This window comes from Tachysurus vachellii, chromosome 2 (assembly GCF_030014155.1).
Source record: "Tachysurus vachellii isolate PV-2020 chromosome 2, HZAU_Pvac_v1, whole genome shotgun sequence".
In the NCBI taxonomy this organism is placed as follows: domain Eukaryota; kingdom Metazoa; phylum Chordata; class Actinopteri; order Siluriformes; family Bagridae; genus Tachysurus; species Tachysurus vachellii.
Genome location: NC_083461.1, coordinates 3120571 through 3138755, shown reverse-complemented (window position 1 = coordinate 3138755; position 18185 = coordinate 3120571). Strand labels below are relative to the sequence as shown.

The following is an 18185-nucleotide window of genomic DNA, read 5'->3' as shown; positions in this document are numbered from 1 at the left end:
CATGCGAGCCGCATATTAAAGCTTGGCGAGCCGCAGGAGGCTCGCGAGCCGCGCAATGAGTAACACTGTCCTAAAGTGACCTGAAGCTTGCTACATCATATCCAAAAAGTCTCAAGGCTGTAATTGCTGCCAAAGGTGCTCAGATTTTTCTTCTTAATAAATATACAGACATTTCTAGAACTCTGTTTTCACTTTGTCATTATGGGGTACTGAGTGTAGATTAATAAAAAAAATGGAATAATTGTAGTTTCAGGCTGCAAGATAACAAAATAAAAAAAATTAAAGGGGGTCTGAATATTTTCTCAAAGCACTGAATATGGTCTAGCTGGCATTCTCAGCTTTATCATATGACCTCTATAGCCAGTAGATTAGCATGATATCACACAGAGCTTCAGACACCGCTTCCACAAAAAGTGATCTCATAGCGTAAAGCCATGATGCAGCATCGAGTTTCCTCGAAAGGAAACTGAAGCCTTTAATTGAATCTTTTTTTTTAACTAAGCTTAATTTTTTTCTTACCTAAAGACATTCACAGGGCCTTTTTACACCCGCTCACTTCATGTGTTGTCTCTGATCCGATAGCTATCTGATTTGTTAAAACTGTTCCATTTACATTAGGCCACATAAATGCGTCTCGGCGAATCGGATATTGATCCGATCTTTCTACTCCCGCCCAAAATGCTAATATATTTTACCTCATTTCCGGGGTAATTGAAATGGAACATGCTTTGGTGTATGCGGTTTTCAGAACGCGATCAAAAAGAAGACGAAAAAAATTACACACGATAACGAAGGTTATGCTACAAAAAACAGCGTTTACTGTTTGCTGCGTTTTCACTGGCGGCAGCAGCGCATTTTAAGACCCGACGAGACGCCTGGAAAAGCCTGAAAGATCACCTGCGAGTGACGTACTTCCGTTTGGGAGGAGTATAGCGCTGACGTATGTGGCTTGAACAACCACATTCATTTACACCTGTCCAGTTTCATCTGAAATGCGTCCCAGACCACCTCCTGAAGGGGTTTGTACCGTCGGATTTATATCTGTCTCCAAACCGTTTCATTGGGCATTTAGACCTGGTCTTTTTACCATCGGATAGCTATCCGATCACAGAAAACGTGTGAAGTGACCAGGTGTAAAAAGGCCCTTAGTTAAACTGTTCCACACAAAAACCATTCAGACAGTAAAGTATAAGTACAGCACTAATCCTAACAAAAGGAAGCCAAGTCTCTTTATGTATAGAAATTTCGGTTCAAAAAATGCATTTCATTTTTCAATTTGTTACAGAATCTGATATATGATCTGTTTTCCTCCGTATCCCATCAGGCATTTTTTTGCTGGCATCTGGTCAATACCGATAATTAATCCAATGATTTATTGGTATTGACCTGTGTGCAATGTTAAATACACGTCTTCTGAATGTACTACCTGAATATAGAATTACAGAATCCATAAATTCTAAATTTGAAATATATATTTATCCCTAACAAGCAAGACAGATGCAGCAGTGGCCATGAGACACATGCTGATCCGTATAATTTACCTAAAACAGTATATTGTATGAAATATAATGCACTGGTTTGAACAATAGAATTTTCTGATGCTCTTTTTTCTGGTGCTACAGGGCCTCGTTTATGTTATGGCACTATATTAATTTGTCTAAACATGATCATTTGTCAATGAAACCTACAGAAAATAGACCTGGTTGAAGATAACTAACTGACTGCATCTCAGGGACGTGTGTGAAAGGTTTACAATTTCTAGTACTGTGTTGATTTGTGCTAATTAAGTGTAACGTGCATTCTTCTTACCGGTCTCCCATCTGCCTTATGTACTTCAGCATAGACAGTGCTGAAGATTCCTTTCCCCAACAGCTCTCCCAAAGTGTGCCGTGAACCTAACTCCTCTGTTTTACACACACACACATACACACACACACACACACACACACACACATACAAACAGGTTTTTTGATGATAAAGACTACATCACAGAGTCTGATCTCTGACTCTAGTGTCTTAAATGTTAGCACCTGGATTATTATTTTTTTGTGTATGAAGGTGTTATATTTTACTTTATAATAGACCACTAGGGGGTCACGGTGGCTTAGTGGTTAGCACGTTCGCCTCACACCTCCAGGGTTGGGGGTTCGATTCCCGCCTCCCCCTTGTGTGTGTGGAGTTTGCATGTTCTCCCCATGCCTCGGGGGTTTCCTCCGGGTACTCCGGTTTCCTCCCCCGGTCCAAAGAAATGCATGGTAGGTTGATTGGCATCTCTGGAAAATTGTCTGTAGTGTGTGATTGTGTGAGTGAATGAGAGTGTGTGTGTGTGTGTGCCCTGCGATGGGTCGGCACTCTGTCCAGGGTGTATCCTGCCTTGATGCCCGATGACGCCTGAGATAGGCACAGGCTCCCCGTGACCCGAGGTAGTTCGGATAAGCGGTAGAAGATGAATGAATGAATAGACCACTATGTATTACAAATGCTGGACTATTAGACTTTGTTTTGTACCACCCTGATCTCTCTCTCCATAGTTAATCTTACTGAGTTATGAATCTGTTAGCTAGACAGGACAGAACATACCTTGGAACTCCTGAGACGAGCTGGACTGCTCCTGGTCAACAGAAACGTTAGTACAAGATGCATGGACTGCTGTGAGCAGCCGGCAAAGTTTTAGCAGCCGCTCGGTTTTTTCTGCTTTCTTCTGAAGCAGATCATTTGAGAGCTATGAGACAAACAAGAAAAGTAAAACGCCGATGAAGACTTTACATTTGTTACCTAGGAGCATTTTCACAATTATGAATCTTCTTATTTACCTGTTTAACTTTGCCAATCAAGACGCTGCTGACGTGTCGAGGCATTGTGAAGACCGTTCGAGCGATTCCTTCACAGTAGTCAAGTGCTTGATCAGAAAGTCCAACCTCAGCTAGCTTGAGGGCGTAAAGGTACTTGAACGGCTGAGACAGACAGAGAAACGTTCATTCTCTGTAACATGGTTCTTGTTAAATTTCACATGAAAAAGAGAAGAAGAAAATCTCAAACCTGGAAGTGGGACTTTCCGATCCCTGAGGTCAGAGACATCGCATGCTCATAGACCTCAGTTCTCTCCATCACGTCTTTGGGGACTGAATAATATTTACGGAACCTGGTACAAAGAGTATACATATAAAGTTAGGAATATAAACACACACACACACACATGCACACACTGACCCCCACACACACACAGACATGCACACACAGACACACACACAGAAACCCACACACACACAAAGACACGCACACAGACACGCACTGACACACACACTGACACCCACACAGACACACACACAGACACCAACACAGACATTCACACTGACACCCACACAGACACGCATACATATACGCACTAAGACACGCACACAGACACGCACACACAGAGACACACACGCATACACACATACATGCACACAGACACGCACACAGAGAGACACACAAACGCACGTCCACACAAACACAGACATGCACACAAACAGACCCCCCCCCTCCACACACACACACACACACACACACATACACACACACACACACACATGCACACACACACCTTACCATTCACATAAAAGTATGCTAAATTGTCTGGGTGCATTGTAGTGCCCTGCATTGAAACATCGTCTGACACCTGAAGATGAAAACCAAACAAAACTGTGAGAATCTGAAACCTTAAACCAGTCCATTTTATTAGGAACACAGGTTCATTGTACAATTACAAAACATTTGCTTCCACTACCGAGCAACAGTCTCAGATTATTTTTCTATCCTGATGTTTGTAGTGAACATTAATTTAAGCTCTTATATCTATATGACTTTATACATTGTGCTGCTGCTTCCATGTGACTGAGCAGCAGGTTAAGGTGTTCCTCAGGGCTATCAAGCATCACGCATTGACAGTCCCTCATTTGGGTCTTTTGTCATGCTCCCGCCACACATTGTATTTGTCATGCAATAAAACTGACTATTTATCATGTATTTAATAAGCCGCAGCGCCCAAAATGTATCAGTCCGCACCGCTGTCTCTATGGAACCGGGCAGGAATCAAGCGCGTCTCCTCTGGAGCTCTTAGTCAAACCTGACACTTATCAGCCAATCAGAAAAAGAGGCTACACAACAGCCAATCAGAAAATAGCACTATTGTATCTCGGTAAGATTTAACACAACAACCAATGAAAAAAAAGCATGGGATTGTTCATCATCATCCTCGTTCACCTACAGAGAAAAGCACTGGAGCTGCGAGCATCACTTTGAGCACAGAGTAAGTCATGATCTCCTGTTTTAATGTTACAACTAATTCACAACTTGTTTGACACAAACAATGACATTGTGACTGCTGTTAGAAACGTTTCCCAGATCATCAGCAGGAGTTTTTCATGAGTGTCTGTAACTTAGCCAACAGTTTTACAGCCTGTTCACTGACAACACCTGCTCAGAACAAGTAGTCTAGGGCCAGTGGTTCTCAAACTGGGGGCCCTGAGATGGTGCCAGGGGGCCCCAGTTCACTGACAACATCTGCTCAGAACAAGTAGTCTAGGGCCAGTGGTTCTCAAACTGGGGGCCCTGAGATGGTGCCAGGGGGCCCCGGTTCACTGACAACATCTGCTCAGAACAAGTAGTCTAGGGCCAGTGGTTCTCAAACTGGGGGCCCTGAGATGGTGCCAGGGGGCCCCGGTTCACTGACAACATCTGCTCAGAACAAGTAGTCTAGGGCCATTGGTTCTCAAACTGGGGGCCCTGAGATGGTGCCAGGGGGCCCCGGCTTTATGACATTTTATAAAATAATGAATTTATCATAAATTAAATCTCAGAAAAATAAGGCTACTGACCACCAGCACTACATAGTATAATTTAATATGTTTTGTTTAATTCATATATTAAGTTTTGAATGTTTTATGTCATAAATATTCTTGGGAGATCGGGGGGCATAAAGTATTTAAAATATGTCACTTGAGAGCTTGAGAGCCCTGTGTTCCTTATAAAGTGGACAGTCAGTGTAGCGACATGTTAATTCCAGAAAGATCTTTGTACTGTAGAGTAAATCCGTACCGATGTCTTTTCCATGTTTATTTTCAGTTGTGATGGTGCATAAAACTCTGTTCAGAGGAACAGACCAGTGCTGCTGGTTCACACAGCCGAGCTGTAGCAGAAAGAGTCACGTTAGTCCACATGATAGTGACAAAAACAACACACTCCGTACGCTGAAACACTCACCTTACTTGTGACAGACGAGTAGCTCCTGAAGAGAAGTGTAGCAACCATTACTGTCTGAAAAGGAAAGATATCTTCATCAAACACATCTATTATAGGTATATAATCTACACACACTCGTCTTATTCATGTATTTCTAATTGTGTACTTACTAATATCAGTTTTAACACAGCAAAAATCTCTCACAGTTGAAATAAAGCCAGCAGTGTCTAAGGACCTCAGCACTTCTTATTCTAATTCTACTTCTAATTCTATTCTGTCTCAGCACAGCTGCAGTGACACCAACACTGCCCTTCTCATCAAGCAGGAATACAACAGTGTTTATTTTAGTTTTAACTCATTAGTTTATTTGTTTCTAGAACCAAGCTTGCTTTATTTCACTTTATTTCTATTTAATTTCAGAATCTTTAATAGCTATTAAATTTCACCTGATAACATTCTGTGAGAATCCTGAGACATCTACAGATCTACCAGCTCCAGTCGGACTCTGCGATACTAACGAGGAGATGTGAACTCCATGTGGTCTTTTACATCAATACAACATTTATCAGACTGTATATTTATAATCACACCCCCAGTGTCACCCAGATGAGGATGAGGTTCCCCTTTGAGTCTGGTTCCTCTCAAGGTTCCTTCCTTTACCATCTAAGGGAGTTTTTCCTCACCACAGTCACCTGAGTCACCTCAGACTTGCTCATTGGGGATAAATACAAACACATTTAAATATATCTTATATTAATCTTAAATTTTGTATTACATTAATCTTTATATTATTCTTTATATTAACTTTTTGTTCTATGTTTATGTTCTGTAAAGCTGCTTTGAGACAATGTCCATTGTAAAAAGGGCTATACAAATAAACTTGAATTGAATTGAACTGTCATAAACTGCCATTCTTGTTGGCCCACCCTTTTGGCCCACCCATTTGGCCCACCCTTTTGGCCCACCCTTTTGGCCCATCCTTTTGGCCCACCCTTTTGGCCACCCTTTTGGCCCACCCTTTTGGCCCACCCTTTTGGCCTACCCATTTGGCCCACCCTTTTGGCCCACCCTTTTGGCCCACCCGTTTGGCCCACCCTTTTGGCCCACCCGTTTGGCCCACCCTTTTGGCCCACCCTTTTGGCCCACCCTTTTGGCCCACCCTTTTGGCCCACCCTTTTGGCCCACCCTTTTGGCACACCCTTTTGGCCCACCCTTTTGGCACACCCTTTTGGCACACCCTTTTGGCCCACCCTTTTGCAGCTGTAACAGCTTCAACACTTTTGTGATGGCTTTCCACAAGGTCTAGGACGTGTTTATCAGAATTTTTGACTATTCACCCTGAAGTGCATTTGTGAGGTCAGGCACTGATGACGACGAGGTCGAGAAGACCTTGTTCTCAGTCTCGCGCAAATTCATCCCAAAGGTGTTGAGGTCAGGACTCTGTGCAGGCCAGTCATGTTCCTCCCTACAAAACTCTCTTATTCATGTCTTTATGGACCTTGAATTGTACCCTGGTGGGCAGTCATGGTGGAACAGGAAAGGTCCATCTCTAAATTGTTCCCACAAAGTTGTTAGCATTAAATTGTCCAAAATGTCTTTGCATGCTGAAGCATTAAGAGTTCCTTTCACTGGACCTAAGGGGTCAAGTCCAATCCCTGAAAAACAACCCCACACCATACTCCCCCCTCCACCAAACATTACACTTGGCACAATGCAGTCAGGCAAGTACGTACCATTCTCCTGGCAACCACCAAACCCAGACTTGTCCATCGGATTGTCAGACAGAGAAGCGTAATTCGTCACTCCAGAAAACACGTCTCCCCTGCTCTAGAGTTCAGTGGTGGCGTGCTTTACACCACTGCACCCGACACTTTACATTGCACTTGGGGACGTAAGGCTTGGATGCAGCTGCTCGGCCATGGAAACCCATTCCATGAAGCTCTCTATGCGCTTTTCTTGACCTTATCTGAAGGCCACATGTACTTTGGAGGTCTGGAGCTATTGACTCTGCGGAAAGTGGGTAACTTCTACGCACTGTGCACCTCAACATGTGCTGACAGAACTCTGTGATTTTACGTGGTTTACCACTTTGTGGTTGAGTTGCTGTTGTTCCCAATTGCCTCCAGTTTGTTATAATACCACTAACAGTTGACAGTGGAAAATTTAGTAGTGAGGGAATTTCCCGAATGGACTTATTGCACAGCTGGCAACCTATCATGATATCATGTCGACTCGGCTCATATACGTACGTGGTTCGTTGAGTTTGCCATCCTTTCGTCAAGAAAAGGAAGAACGGTGCATGGAAAGTGTGTAGCACTAAGACGAGCCTTAAGTGTATTTGTGTTATTAGTGTAATCCACAGTGGCAGTTTGAGACCAGTTTTATTTGGGGGCCCCATCTGGGGCCCGGTGTTTTATTAGAGGTGTACTCAACCCTGGTCAAAAGAGAGAAAAAATGTGTGTGTGTGTGTGTTTATACATCAAACTGACAACATGTTTCATAACTCACTGATAAGTCAGGTCTCTCTCTCTCTCTCTCTCTCTCTCTCTCTCTCTCTCTCTCTCTCTCTGTTACACATGAACAAGTCTCTCACAGAACCAGGACAATGTTATCAGCATGAATCGAGGTCCAACATCTCCTAAAAACACCAGAATGAGAGTCATAAAGGACAAATCTACTATCTGACACTGACCAAGAATTTCCTCTCCCTCATACTGACCTGACCTGAACATCTGCACCATTAACATCACACGATAATAAGTTCAGGATTTACTCCATAAACACAGACGACTGTCTGCTTTTGTACCTGCAAACTTTAGAGGTTTTGTTCAGTTGTGCTCAGTTACACATCCCCATGCTGTGAGTGTGTTTAACACAGTGATCCGCTCTCGTATATTATCACGTGTTTGTTGTGTATTTTATATCATACGCTACTGATTTAATCTCTGTTCATGTGGACTGGAAAGAGAAAGAGAAGAAGACGTGACTTTTCCACAGGAGAAATATTTGCACATAAAAGTGTGTTCATTTACATTTAAATGGTAAAAAATTCATGGGTTTGTGTGGAGTTTGCAAATTTGTACATCAACATTGGCTGTGATTACAAAAAAAAAAAAACAACAATAAATTCCTCAATTAAAATGTTTTTTTTTTTTTTTTTTAAATTTCTGCTATATTCAAGACCATCACCGCTTTTAAACCTGGTGGCTTTTTCCTTAGATAAACTTCACTCCTAGGATCATGTCACGGTTGAATGTTTTACTTGCTTGAATGCACCTAATTTGGCAAAATCAGATGAAATGCTTGGTATGAAAGAAAAAACTCACAAAGCTGGAAAACAGATTATTTTAATCTTTTCTACTTAAGATATTTACATTTACATTTACGTTATTTAGCAGACGCCATTATCTAGAGCGATGAGCTCCAGAGGACTGATTCGTGTATTTTACCATGCTCGTGTAGGTATAAACACACTGAGGACAACCTGCACATTATACTGTAACATAAAGCAGATATATAAAGCAAAGGAATTGACTCCTCTTCAGGCTTCTTTATTCTCCTCCTGCAATAAAAACAATATCTAGTGTTAAAAATGTACAGTAATATTAGTGTTAAGACGTGCAGTGACAAAAATATGATGGTCCAAAAAGTTAATTCCATCACAGAAAAAGAAAGAGCTTCATGAAGCTCAAGTAGATCTGCAGAGAGACTTCCTGCATTAGTGCTAATCTGTCACATCAGAAGTGACATGTACGTTCTTTTTACGCTTGATGTACAGTCATCTACATGACTGCATCTACACTTGAGCTTTCTTCATATGAATCTTTGGCATCTTTACTTTCTTCTGTTTCTGACCACTCGAAGGACAAATCACGTGTAAAACCCGGAACAAATGGGGCAGTGGTGGCTCAACTGGTTAAAGCTCTGGGTTGTTGATCAGCGGATCAGGGTTCAAGGCCCAGCACAGCCAAGCTGCCACTGCTGGGCCCTTGAGCAAGGCCCTCAACCCTCCCTGCTCCAGGGGTGCTGTATCCTAGCTGCCCCTGCACTCTGACCCCAACCTCCTCAGTTGGGGTATGTGAAGAAAAGAATTCCACTGTGCTGTAATGTATATGTGGCGATAATAAAGGCTTCTATGCTCCATTCTTCTTCTTCTTAAAAAATGGACCACATTCTGTCCTTACCTCTTCTTCTGCTTGGGTTTGGCTCGGTTGTGTCTCGCCGACTGATTCTTCAGGATTTACCTCAGAGTTGTCTACAGAGACCGTACTATTTACGTCTGGAGGTTTGGATCCTCCTGAATCCTATAACAAAGTGTAGAAATGGTATTAGTGTGAGACCTGTTCAGAATCCTCTCTGTGTTGATTCTCAATTTTTCTCTTACTTGTTCTCGATCTTTCATGTCTAGTCATCTCTAAACGTCTCGAAAGATCTCTAATCATTTCTGGTCTTCTCTAATCATCTCTGGTCATCTCTAATCATCTCTGGTCATCTCTAATCATCTCTGGTCATCTCTAATAATCTCTGGTCATCTCTAATAATCTCTAATCATCTCTAATCATCTCTGGTCATCTCTAATCATCTCTGGTCATCTCTAATCATCTCTAGTCATCTCTAAACGTCTCGAAAGATCTCTAATCATCTCTGGTCATCTCTAATCGTCTCTGGTCATCTGTAATAATCTCTGGTCATCTCTGGTCATCTCTAATCATCTCTGGTCATCTCTGGTCATCTCTAATCATCTCTGGTCATCTCTAATTATCTCTGGTCATCTCTAATTATCTCTGGTCATCTCTAATTATCTCTGGTCATCTATAATCATCTCTAGACATCTCTGGCGATCTAGAAAAATCTCTAATTATCGCTAACAATCTCTGGTCATCAAACCATCATGGAAAGTTTCTCAAATTGTGCTGATCTTGCACTGAGTTTTCTTAGAAACAGTATTTGATTCTGCTGCTGCTGTTGTGGCAAAGGTTAAATAACTTCACAAAAACCTGGAAGAATAATAACAAGGACTCCGATCTTCAATATAGTAAAGTAAAACTCATCTGAGGTGCACAGTGACACTCACTAGCCATTCTATGATCTTGTGCATGTGGAAGAGGGCTGAGTGACAGTATGAACTCGCTACTGTAGGAAGCATGTTCAGCCTACAGAAGACACATTAATCGGTGAAACTCATTAAATAACGACTGTCGTGAGTGTCTTTATGTCAGATATTATTGTTGTTATAAATAGTACAGATAGGAAACGAGTACAGAATGAGCTGCTTTTCAGTAGTCTGCCAGTAGTCTGATTGAGCCAGTAGTCTGATTGTCCTCACCTCGTCCTCTACCTGGCTGTGACTCGGTTGTGTCTCGCCCGCAGACTCCACAGTATTTATTGCATCGCTCTCTGAGACATCTTGAGGTATTAACCATAAAAAAATGAGGGATGCGATTTTTCAGACCTTCATCATTTCCACTCATAGTCGAGATCCTTCCTTAAATATTGTCTTTTTAATCACAGACGCAACAATTTCACAGTTTAAAACTGTCATTTGTACAGACATGTTGTCATCTTCTGTCCCCACCTCCTCTGGGTGTGTCTCACTCGCAGATTCTTCAGGAACCCGTCTCATTGGATCATCTGTGCTCTCTGAGACGGTACCTTCTACATCTGCAGCTTTGGTGCCATCTAAATCCTGTGATGATAAAAATGGATGGGAGTAAAAGGTGAAGAAATTGTAGCATTTTATCCTCATCTGTATCACATGCATCTTCCTCTGGATTCCTTACTGACCTCTTGAGAATAAAGTGCAATGAAGTGAACTACTTTCTATTTCCTTGATGATAGCTCTCTCTCTCTCTCTCTCTCTCTCTCTCTCTCTCTCTCTCTGAGAGATGAGTGTGAGCGTCCTCGAGCCTGTCGAGGACTAGTTGTCGTATTACAATATTAACAAGCGATTGGAGAGGTAGGGCGCAAAAAGACGGTGTTGTCTAACACCATGGCGGCCCAATAAAATGACCCCGTGAACTCCCTCACAACGCCGTCATGGAGTTAAAGTAGTGTCTGCGGTCAGCATAGAGGAGTGCAGCCTGGTTGTTGGCAATGTAAGTGGACATAAAAAAGTCCTAGCTGCATCAAGACTGAACAGCGCAATTGTACTGTTCCTAAGAATGGTGGAAAAAGCAGTGGAGGTGGTGGAAAAGCGTATCGTACAGGTGAGCTTACACCTGTACTCCCCTTATCCGCACCAGCCACAAAAGGTACACTGTCTAATGTGCCACTGTTCATCAAGGATAAAACACTTACAAGAGAGCTCTAACGATCCGACAAACTGATTTCACAGGTCAAGGAAATCGTAATTGTCAGTAAATTCGAGCTGCTGAAGGATGTCGTTTCTTTCATGAGGTTCACCTACATGATCTTAAACGATGGCAATGAATTCGACCTGGACCTAAAATTCAGAATAGACGACTTCGCCTACACGATCTTCATCTCGATCAACTCTGACGTGTTTTGGATGTGGGAAGACGGGTCATTTGATTCATACATGTCCAAACAGCAGCCTGGGTGGCAGCAAACCTGGGATGTTCAGCACAAGGATGTTCGTCCAAGACCTGCCGAGGAAACGACCTCAACTGATCCGACACTGGAGACACTTACAGGTACAACACTGGAGACACCTACAGGTACAACACTGAAGACACCTACAGGTACAACACTGAAGACACCTACAGGTACAACACTGGAGACACCTACAGGTACAACACTGGAGACACCTACAGGTACAACACTGGAGACACCTACAGGTACAACACTGGAGACACCTACAGGTACAACACTGGGGAAATGTTTTGGCTGCGGAAAGACAGGGCATCTTGTGCTCACCTGTCCCCAGAGTGTAAGTGGAGAAAACAACACAGGTGGTGAGAACAGTGCTTCGGCTCGGGGCTGCAGTGAGCCGGAACAGACTGTTCAGGTAGACCGTGTAGTTGAGGTGGACCATCGGCCACGGACGGAGTAAAAAACAACTAGGGCAGTTTCTGTGAATGCTGCAATAACAAATCCTGTGACACAGGAATTTAATCCTCCTAAAACACCAGTGTACCCAGTGACAGGGTGAGTAAACCTGCTGATACTGAAATCACCCTGCAGGCGAAACCGATTTCAGGTGAGAGCACTGCAGAACAAATTACTGCTGACATACTGATGAACACACAGGACAGCATCACTGATGATGTTGTTTCGAGCTGAGAAGAGAATAACAGATGAAGATATAGAACAAAAGTCATTGTTAAAACACCTGTAAAGCGAAAAACGTGTGAAAAAGAGGCAGCAGCAAAAAAAAAAAAAAACGATTTTTAACCAAACGATTGTCCTAGGCCAAGCAAAAATGAAAAATTTAAACCATTTATTTATTATTTTTAATGGAATTATTTATTGATCTATTGGTGAATTGTGAGCAACTGTATTAAACATTGCTTTAAAAATTTCTCCCTCTTTCTCTCTCTTCCTCTCTCTCTCTCTCTCTTTCTTCTCATTTCTTCAAATACCTACAGATAGTTTCAGTTTTTCCCTTCTTCATGTGTGTCTCCTTCCTAATGAACATTCTGATAAGTGACATGCTTTAGATGCTTTACCTCCCCGTCTGGTGGAGCCTCCACTATTCTCTTAGCTTCAGCCTGCATTTCTGGGTCTTCTGCCTGCATTTCTGGGTCTTCAGCCTGCATTTCTGGGTCTTCAGCCTGCATTTCTGGGTCTTCTGCCTGCATTTCTGGGTCTTCAGCCTGCATTTCTGGGTCTTCTGCCTGCATTTCTGGGTCTTCAGCCTGCATTTCTGGGTTTCCTGCCTGCATTTCTGGCTCTTCTGCCTCAGGCTGGGCAGTGGGTTGTTTAGCATCTGCTTCAGTTTCGTCTTTTGGCTGCATTGATGGAGAGGTGAAGTGAAGGGTGAAGGAAAGATTCTCTAATGTTGACACGCTCAAGAAGGATTGTTTGATTTAGACTTTATTTCACCAGCACCACCTTCCCACTATCCCCTCCATCAGCAACACCCCACCTCTGCCATCACCACCTCCACCATCACCATTACTATTATCATATTACCATTACTCCACCACCATCACATCACCAATATTACCACCACCACCACCATCATCACCACGTACCACCACCACCATCATCACCCCTACCACTACTATCGACAATAACCCCATCACCACCACCACTCAATCAACACCACCATCACCACCTTGATTAAACCCTAGGTTGTCTTTGGAGCAGTATTACAGGTGAAAATGGGTAGTCCAGTGTTTGGACATGCTGCGTCGTCATCTTTCACATTTCCTCTGTCTGTCCCTCACCTCCTGGGCGGCTTGTATTTGCGCCTCCTCCTCCTTCAGCCGTTTCTGATACTCTGCCTCCTCTCTGGCTTTTTGCACCTCCTCCTCCACCAGCTTCTCATGTGCAGCTTTCTGAGTGAAACCAACAAGAGAAGACGTCATGAACTTCAGAAAGACTCATATATTGTTATTGCATAAATCTTTGACTCAAAGTAACATTGATCTCCATAATATTAATCTTTGTTCTTTATTTTAAACATTCCTCTTTTGCCACATTACCCACAATGCTGCTCGGCTATCTGCTGATAGTGGTGCAGTGTGATTTTGCCTCAGCTGTGTCTCTACCTAACTTTTAAATCTGTCTGAGTCTCTCACCTACTCATCTGTACACTTGTTTCTGCACTAACTCAGTGCCAGATAGTAGCATTGCATTCTGGGAATTTGAGTCCAATGTTTGCATATTAAAATGAAAAACAGCAAAGAAAAAAAAAATTTTAAAATCTCTTTAAAGTATCTAAAATAACAATATATATATATATATATATATATAACAATATATATATATATATAATTAATATAAAAATAACAAATTTATATATATATATATATATAGTAGGGGGCACGGTGGCTTAGTGGTTAGCACGTTCGCCTCACACCTCCAGGGTTGGGGGTTCGATTCCCACCTCCACCTTGTGTGTGTGGAGTTTGCATGTTCTCCCCGTGCCTCGGGGGTTTCCTCCGGGTACTCCGGTTTCCTCCCCCGGTCCAAAGACATGCATGGTAGGTTGATTGGCATCTCTGGAAAATTGTCCGTAGTGTGTGATTGCGTGAGTGAATGAGAGTGTGTGTGTGTGCCCTGCGATGGGTTGGCACTCCGTCCAGGGTGTATCCTGCCTTGATGCCCGATGAGATACGCACAGGCTCCCCGTGACCCAAGGTAGTGCGGATATGAACGAATGTATATATATATATATATATATATATATATATATATATATATATATATATATATATATATATATATATATATATATATATATATGTATATATAAGTAAATAAATAACATGGGTCTCAGTTTTTTATTGTTCTTTTTCTCCCCTAGTGGAAAAACAGTGACATTCCACAAGATCCTCGAATCTTTATCAGCTGGTCCTCTGTGTCTTTGTACCTTTTTGGCGTACTCCAAGTTTTCTTTGTATTTGTAGATGTAGTGAGCGAGAAACTCAATGGGGTCCATAGGTCTCTGCTCCACAACTTCTGCCAGTCCCTCCACCAAACATTTCCCCAGTCTCTGTTTTAGGTACTCGGTGTCCATCCTGACAGGAAGAAATCAACAAAAAATCGAACATTAGTTCATGTACAAACACATTCAGGCTGCTGTTCGGTATTAAATGTACGATACGTTCTGAAATAGTAGGAGCAGGACATGTTAATACATAAACACGTACGTTCATACATACGTAGTCCGTATAAGTTAATCAACGAGTAAGCAAAAAAGTAAGTGAGCAGGTAAGGGAACAAACTAACAAACAGATATAAACAAAAATAATTAAATAAGTAAATTAATACGCAAGCAAGCAAATAAATATTTAATAATAAAAATAGATACAGAAATAAATAAACAAGTAAGTGAGCAAACAAACAAATAAATGAAGAAAGGAATTAATCTATTGTTATTAAGTGAAAATACATATAATTCATTTGGGTACCCAGATATTAAGGATATTATTTACTATTTATTTAATGAACCATTATTATTATTATTATTATTATTATTATTATTATTATTATTATTATTATTAGTGAACAATGTGTTTCAGTAAAGTCTCGTTCAGTGCCGTGTCCTCCAGCTTGGAGGAACCTGAGTAATCAGGTCTGCTCCACTGAAGTGATCGTGTGAGAGCCAAACCCATCGTCACAGAAGCTCTGTGGTTTAAAAGGAAAAAGAATCACTGAGCAATCTGCATTTTAATCATCAACAATGTCCACTGTTTACTAAACGTTTAAAGAAAGCCATTCAGCCATCATTTCATCTCTGTCTGAAGAAAAGTCATGCAGCAGTGCTGTAATCTTTTATCATGTCCACGCTCTCACCTCCACATCACTTCCAAAGTGTTCAGGTAAATTCCCACTGCTTGTACTGTATATCACTAACGAACTGTGTTGAGTCTCTAATAATAATAATAATAATAATAATAATAATAATAATAATAATAATAATAATAATAATAATAATAATAACGTTACATAGGGAATAATGAAAATACAGCAGCAACTGGACTATAAATACTGTCTCGCCCCAAGACTGTGCTCTTTCCCCTCTGCTTTTCTCCATATATACCAACAGCTGCACCTCCAATCACCAAACCATCACACTTATAAAGTTTGTGGATGACACCACCCTCATTGGGCTCATCTCTGAGGGGGATGAGTCTGCTTACAGGTTCTGCTCTCATTAAACAGAGAGAGAGAGAGAGAGAGAGAGAGAGAGAGAGAGAGAGAGAGAGAGAGAGAGAGAGAGAGAGAGAAAGTGAGAGAGAGAGAGAGAATGAATGAGAGAGCGAGAGAGAGAGAGAGAGAGAGAGAGAGAGAGAGAGAGAGAGAGAGAGATAGAGAGAAAATGAGAGAGAAAGGGAGAGAGAGAGAATGAGAGAGAGAGAGAGAGAGAGAGAGAGAGAGAAAATGAGAGAGAAAGGGAGAGAGAGAGAATGAGAGAGAGAGAGAGAGAGAGAGAGAGAGAGAGAGAGAGAGAGAGAGAGAGAAAATGAGAGAGAAAGGGAGAGAGAGAGAATGAGAGAGAGAGAATGAGAGAGAGAGAGAGAGAGAGAGAGAGAGAGAGAGAGAGAAAATGAGAGAGAAAGGGAGAGAGAGAATGAGAGAGAGAGAGAGAGAGAGAGAGAGAGAGAGAGAGAGAGAGAGAGAGAGAAATAGAGAGAGAGAGAGAGAGAGAGAGAGAGAGAGAGAGAGAGAGAATGAGAGAGAGAGAGAGAGAGAGAGAGAGAGAGAGAGAGAGAGAGAGAGAGAGAGAGAAAATGAGAGAGAAAGGGAGAGAGAGAGAGAATGAGAGAGAGAGAGAGAGAGAGAGAGAGAGAGAGAGAGAAAATGAGAGAGAAAGGGAGAGAGAGAAAGGGAGAGAGAGAGAATGAGAGAGAGAGAGAGAGAGAGAGAGAGAGAGAGAGAGAGAGAGAGAGAGAGAGAAAATGAGAGAGAAAGGGAGAGAGAGAGAATGAGAGAGAGAGAATGAGAGAGAGACAGAGAGAGAGAGAGTTTTTATTTAATAAAACACTGAACAGAGTGACGTCATCCTGCACCTTAGGGTTCTAATGTAGTCAGTAATGTATTAAAATGCACATCATGGATAACAAGAGTGCTGTATATTAGTTCATGTGGTTTAGAGATGATTAAACACTGACTACATCAACGTTTATTTATTATACTGAATTATTTGGTGTCATTTCAGCCACAAACTCTGTATAATTAACATTAAATACAATGGTACGGTCCGTTGTAGGGGTTTTTAAGTGTCATTTAAAAGCTGTTTGTGTCACTTTAAAACAAATACTACTGTAACTTAATGACTAATCTGACATTTCATTATTAAATCTTGTTTAAAAACGAACAGCTTTGTTTTTACTCTCTTTGTGAGGGTTTAAACAGGTGAATCATGACCCCCCCCCCCCAACAAACCGAATGGATTCTCCCACTTTGCTGCCAGTGAATCAGTTTAATGGCGTCGCTGATTAACGTTATACATTTATACACTAACTAATCATCTGAGACACCCAGCAAACCTCTGTTTAAATACCGTACAGTAAATAAAAAGGTGTGATTTCACCATTTATTACTTACCCGAATAAAACACGTCTTAAACGCAGCAAAACAAACGTCTGAGTTTCAGCAGCTCGAGCGCTCCGTCGCTATGGTTACTGTTCACGCGATGCGGTTGCTAGGAGACGACCAAACAACCGACATACGACAAGGGTCAAAAAGGTTCCGTTTTGAAAAGCGTTGTAGAATCTATTGTTGCTGTCAGTACTGAAAGTTAAGGATCATCCAAAATTGCTCTCGACTTATTTTTGCCTACATGTTTGATTTTCTACACCCATGGCCATGGAAGCGATTGGGACACCTGAATTCATAAATATATATAAAGTAGATATGGATTTAGAGCTGTCTCTACTGAACAAACCAGGGACAAGGAAAAACTCCATGAGAAGTGATTAAGGAACCAGACTCAAAAGGGTGTGTGTGTCAATGGTTGGATGTATCGAATGGACACAGCTTTTATTTATAGTTTAAACTGAGAGCGGTAGAGCTACTGATACTGAGCAAACTTGCAGGTCACGAAATTAAGTCAAGTCAAGAAGAAGCTTTTCTTGTCATTACAACCGTATGTAGCTGTTACAGTACACAGTGAAATGAGACAAAGTTTCTCCAGGATCAGGGTGTTACATAACACAAAGACAGGGCTATAAGGACTTAGTAAGTTAGTCCTAGATACATACACAAGTGCATCTGTGCAACCTGGTGCGAACAGTGCAGGAAAAGACAGTGCAGGACAAGACAGTGCAGGACAAAAGACAGTGCAGGACAAGACAGTGCAGGACAAAAGACAGTGCAGGACAAGATGGTGC

General features: G+C 41.8%; 1 protein-coding gene across 1 annotated transcript; it reads right to left on the bottom strand.

Moving 5' to 3' along the window:
- Positions 1 to 8662: 8662 nt before the first annotated feature.
- Positions 8663 to 17460, bottom strand: dydc2 (DPY30 domain containing 2). Its single transcript, XM_060889421.1, has 7 exons — positions 17401 to 17460; positions 14720 to 14867; positions 13572 to 13682; positions 12849 to 13130; positions 10796 to 10906; positions 9405 to 9524; positions 8663 to 8782 (listed from the first exon to the last, which is right to left on the bottom strand). The coding sequence occupies exons 2-7, from the start codon at positions 14864 to 14866 to the stop codon at positions 8762 to 8764; spliced, it is 792 nt and encodes a 263-aa protein (XP_060745404.1). The 5' UTR covers position 14867; positions 17401 to 17460; the 3' UTR covers positions 8663 to 8761.
- Between the last annotated feature and the right edge of the window lie 725 nt (positions 17461 to 18185).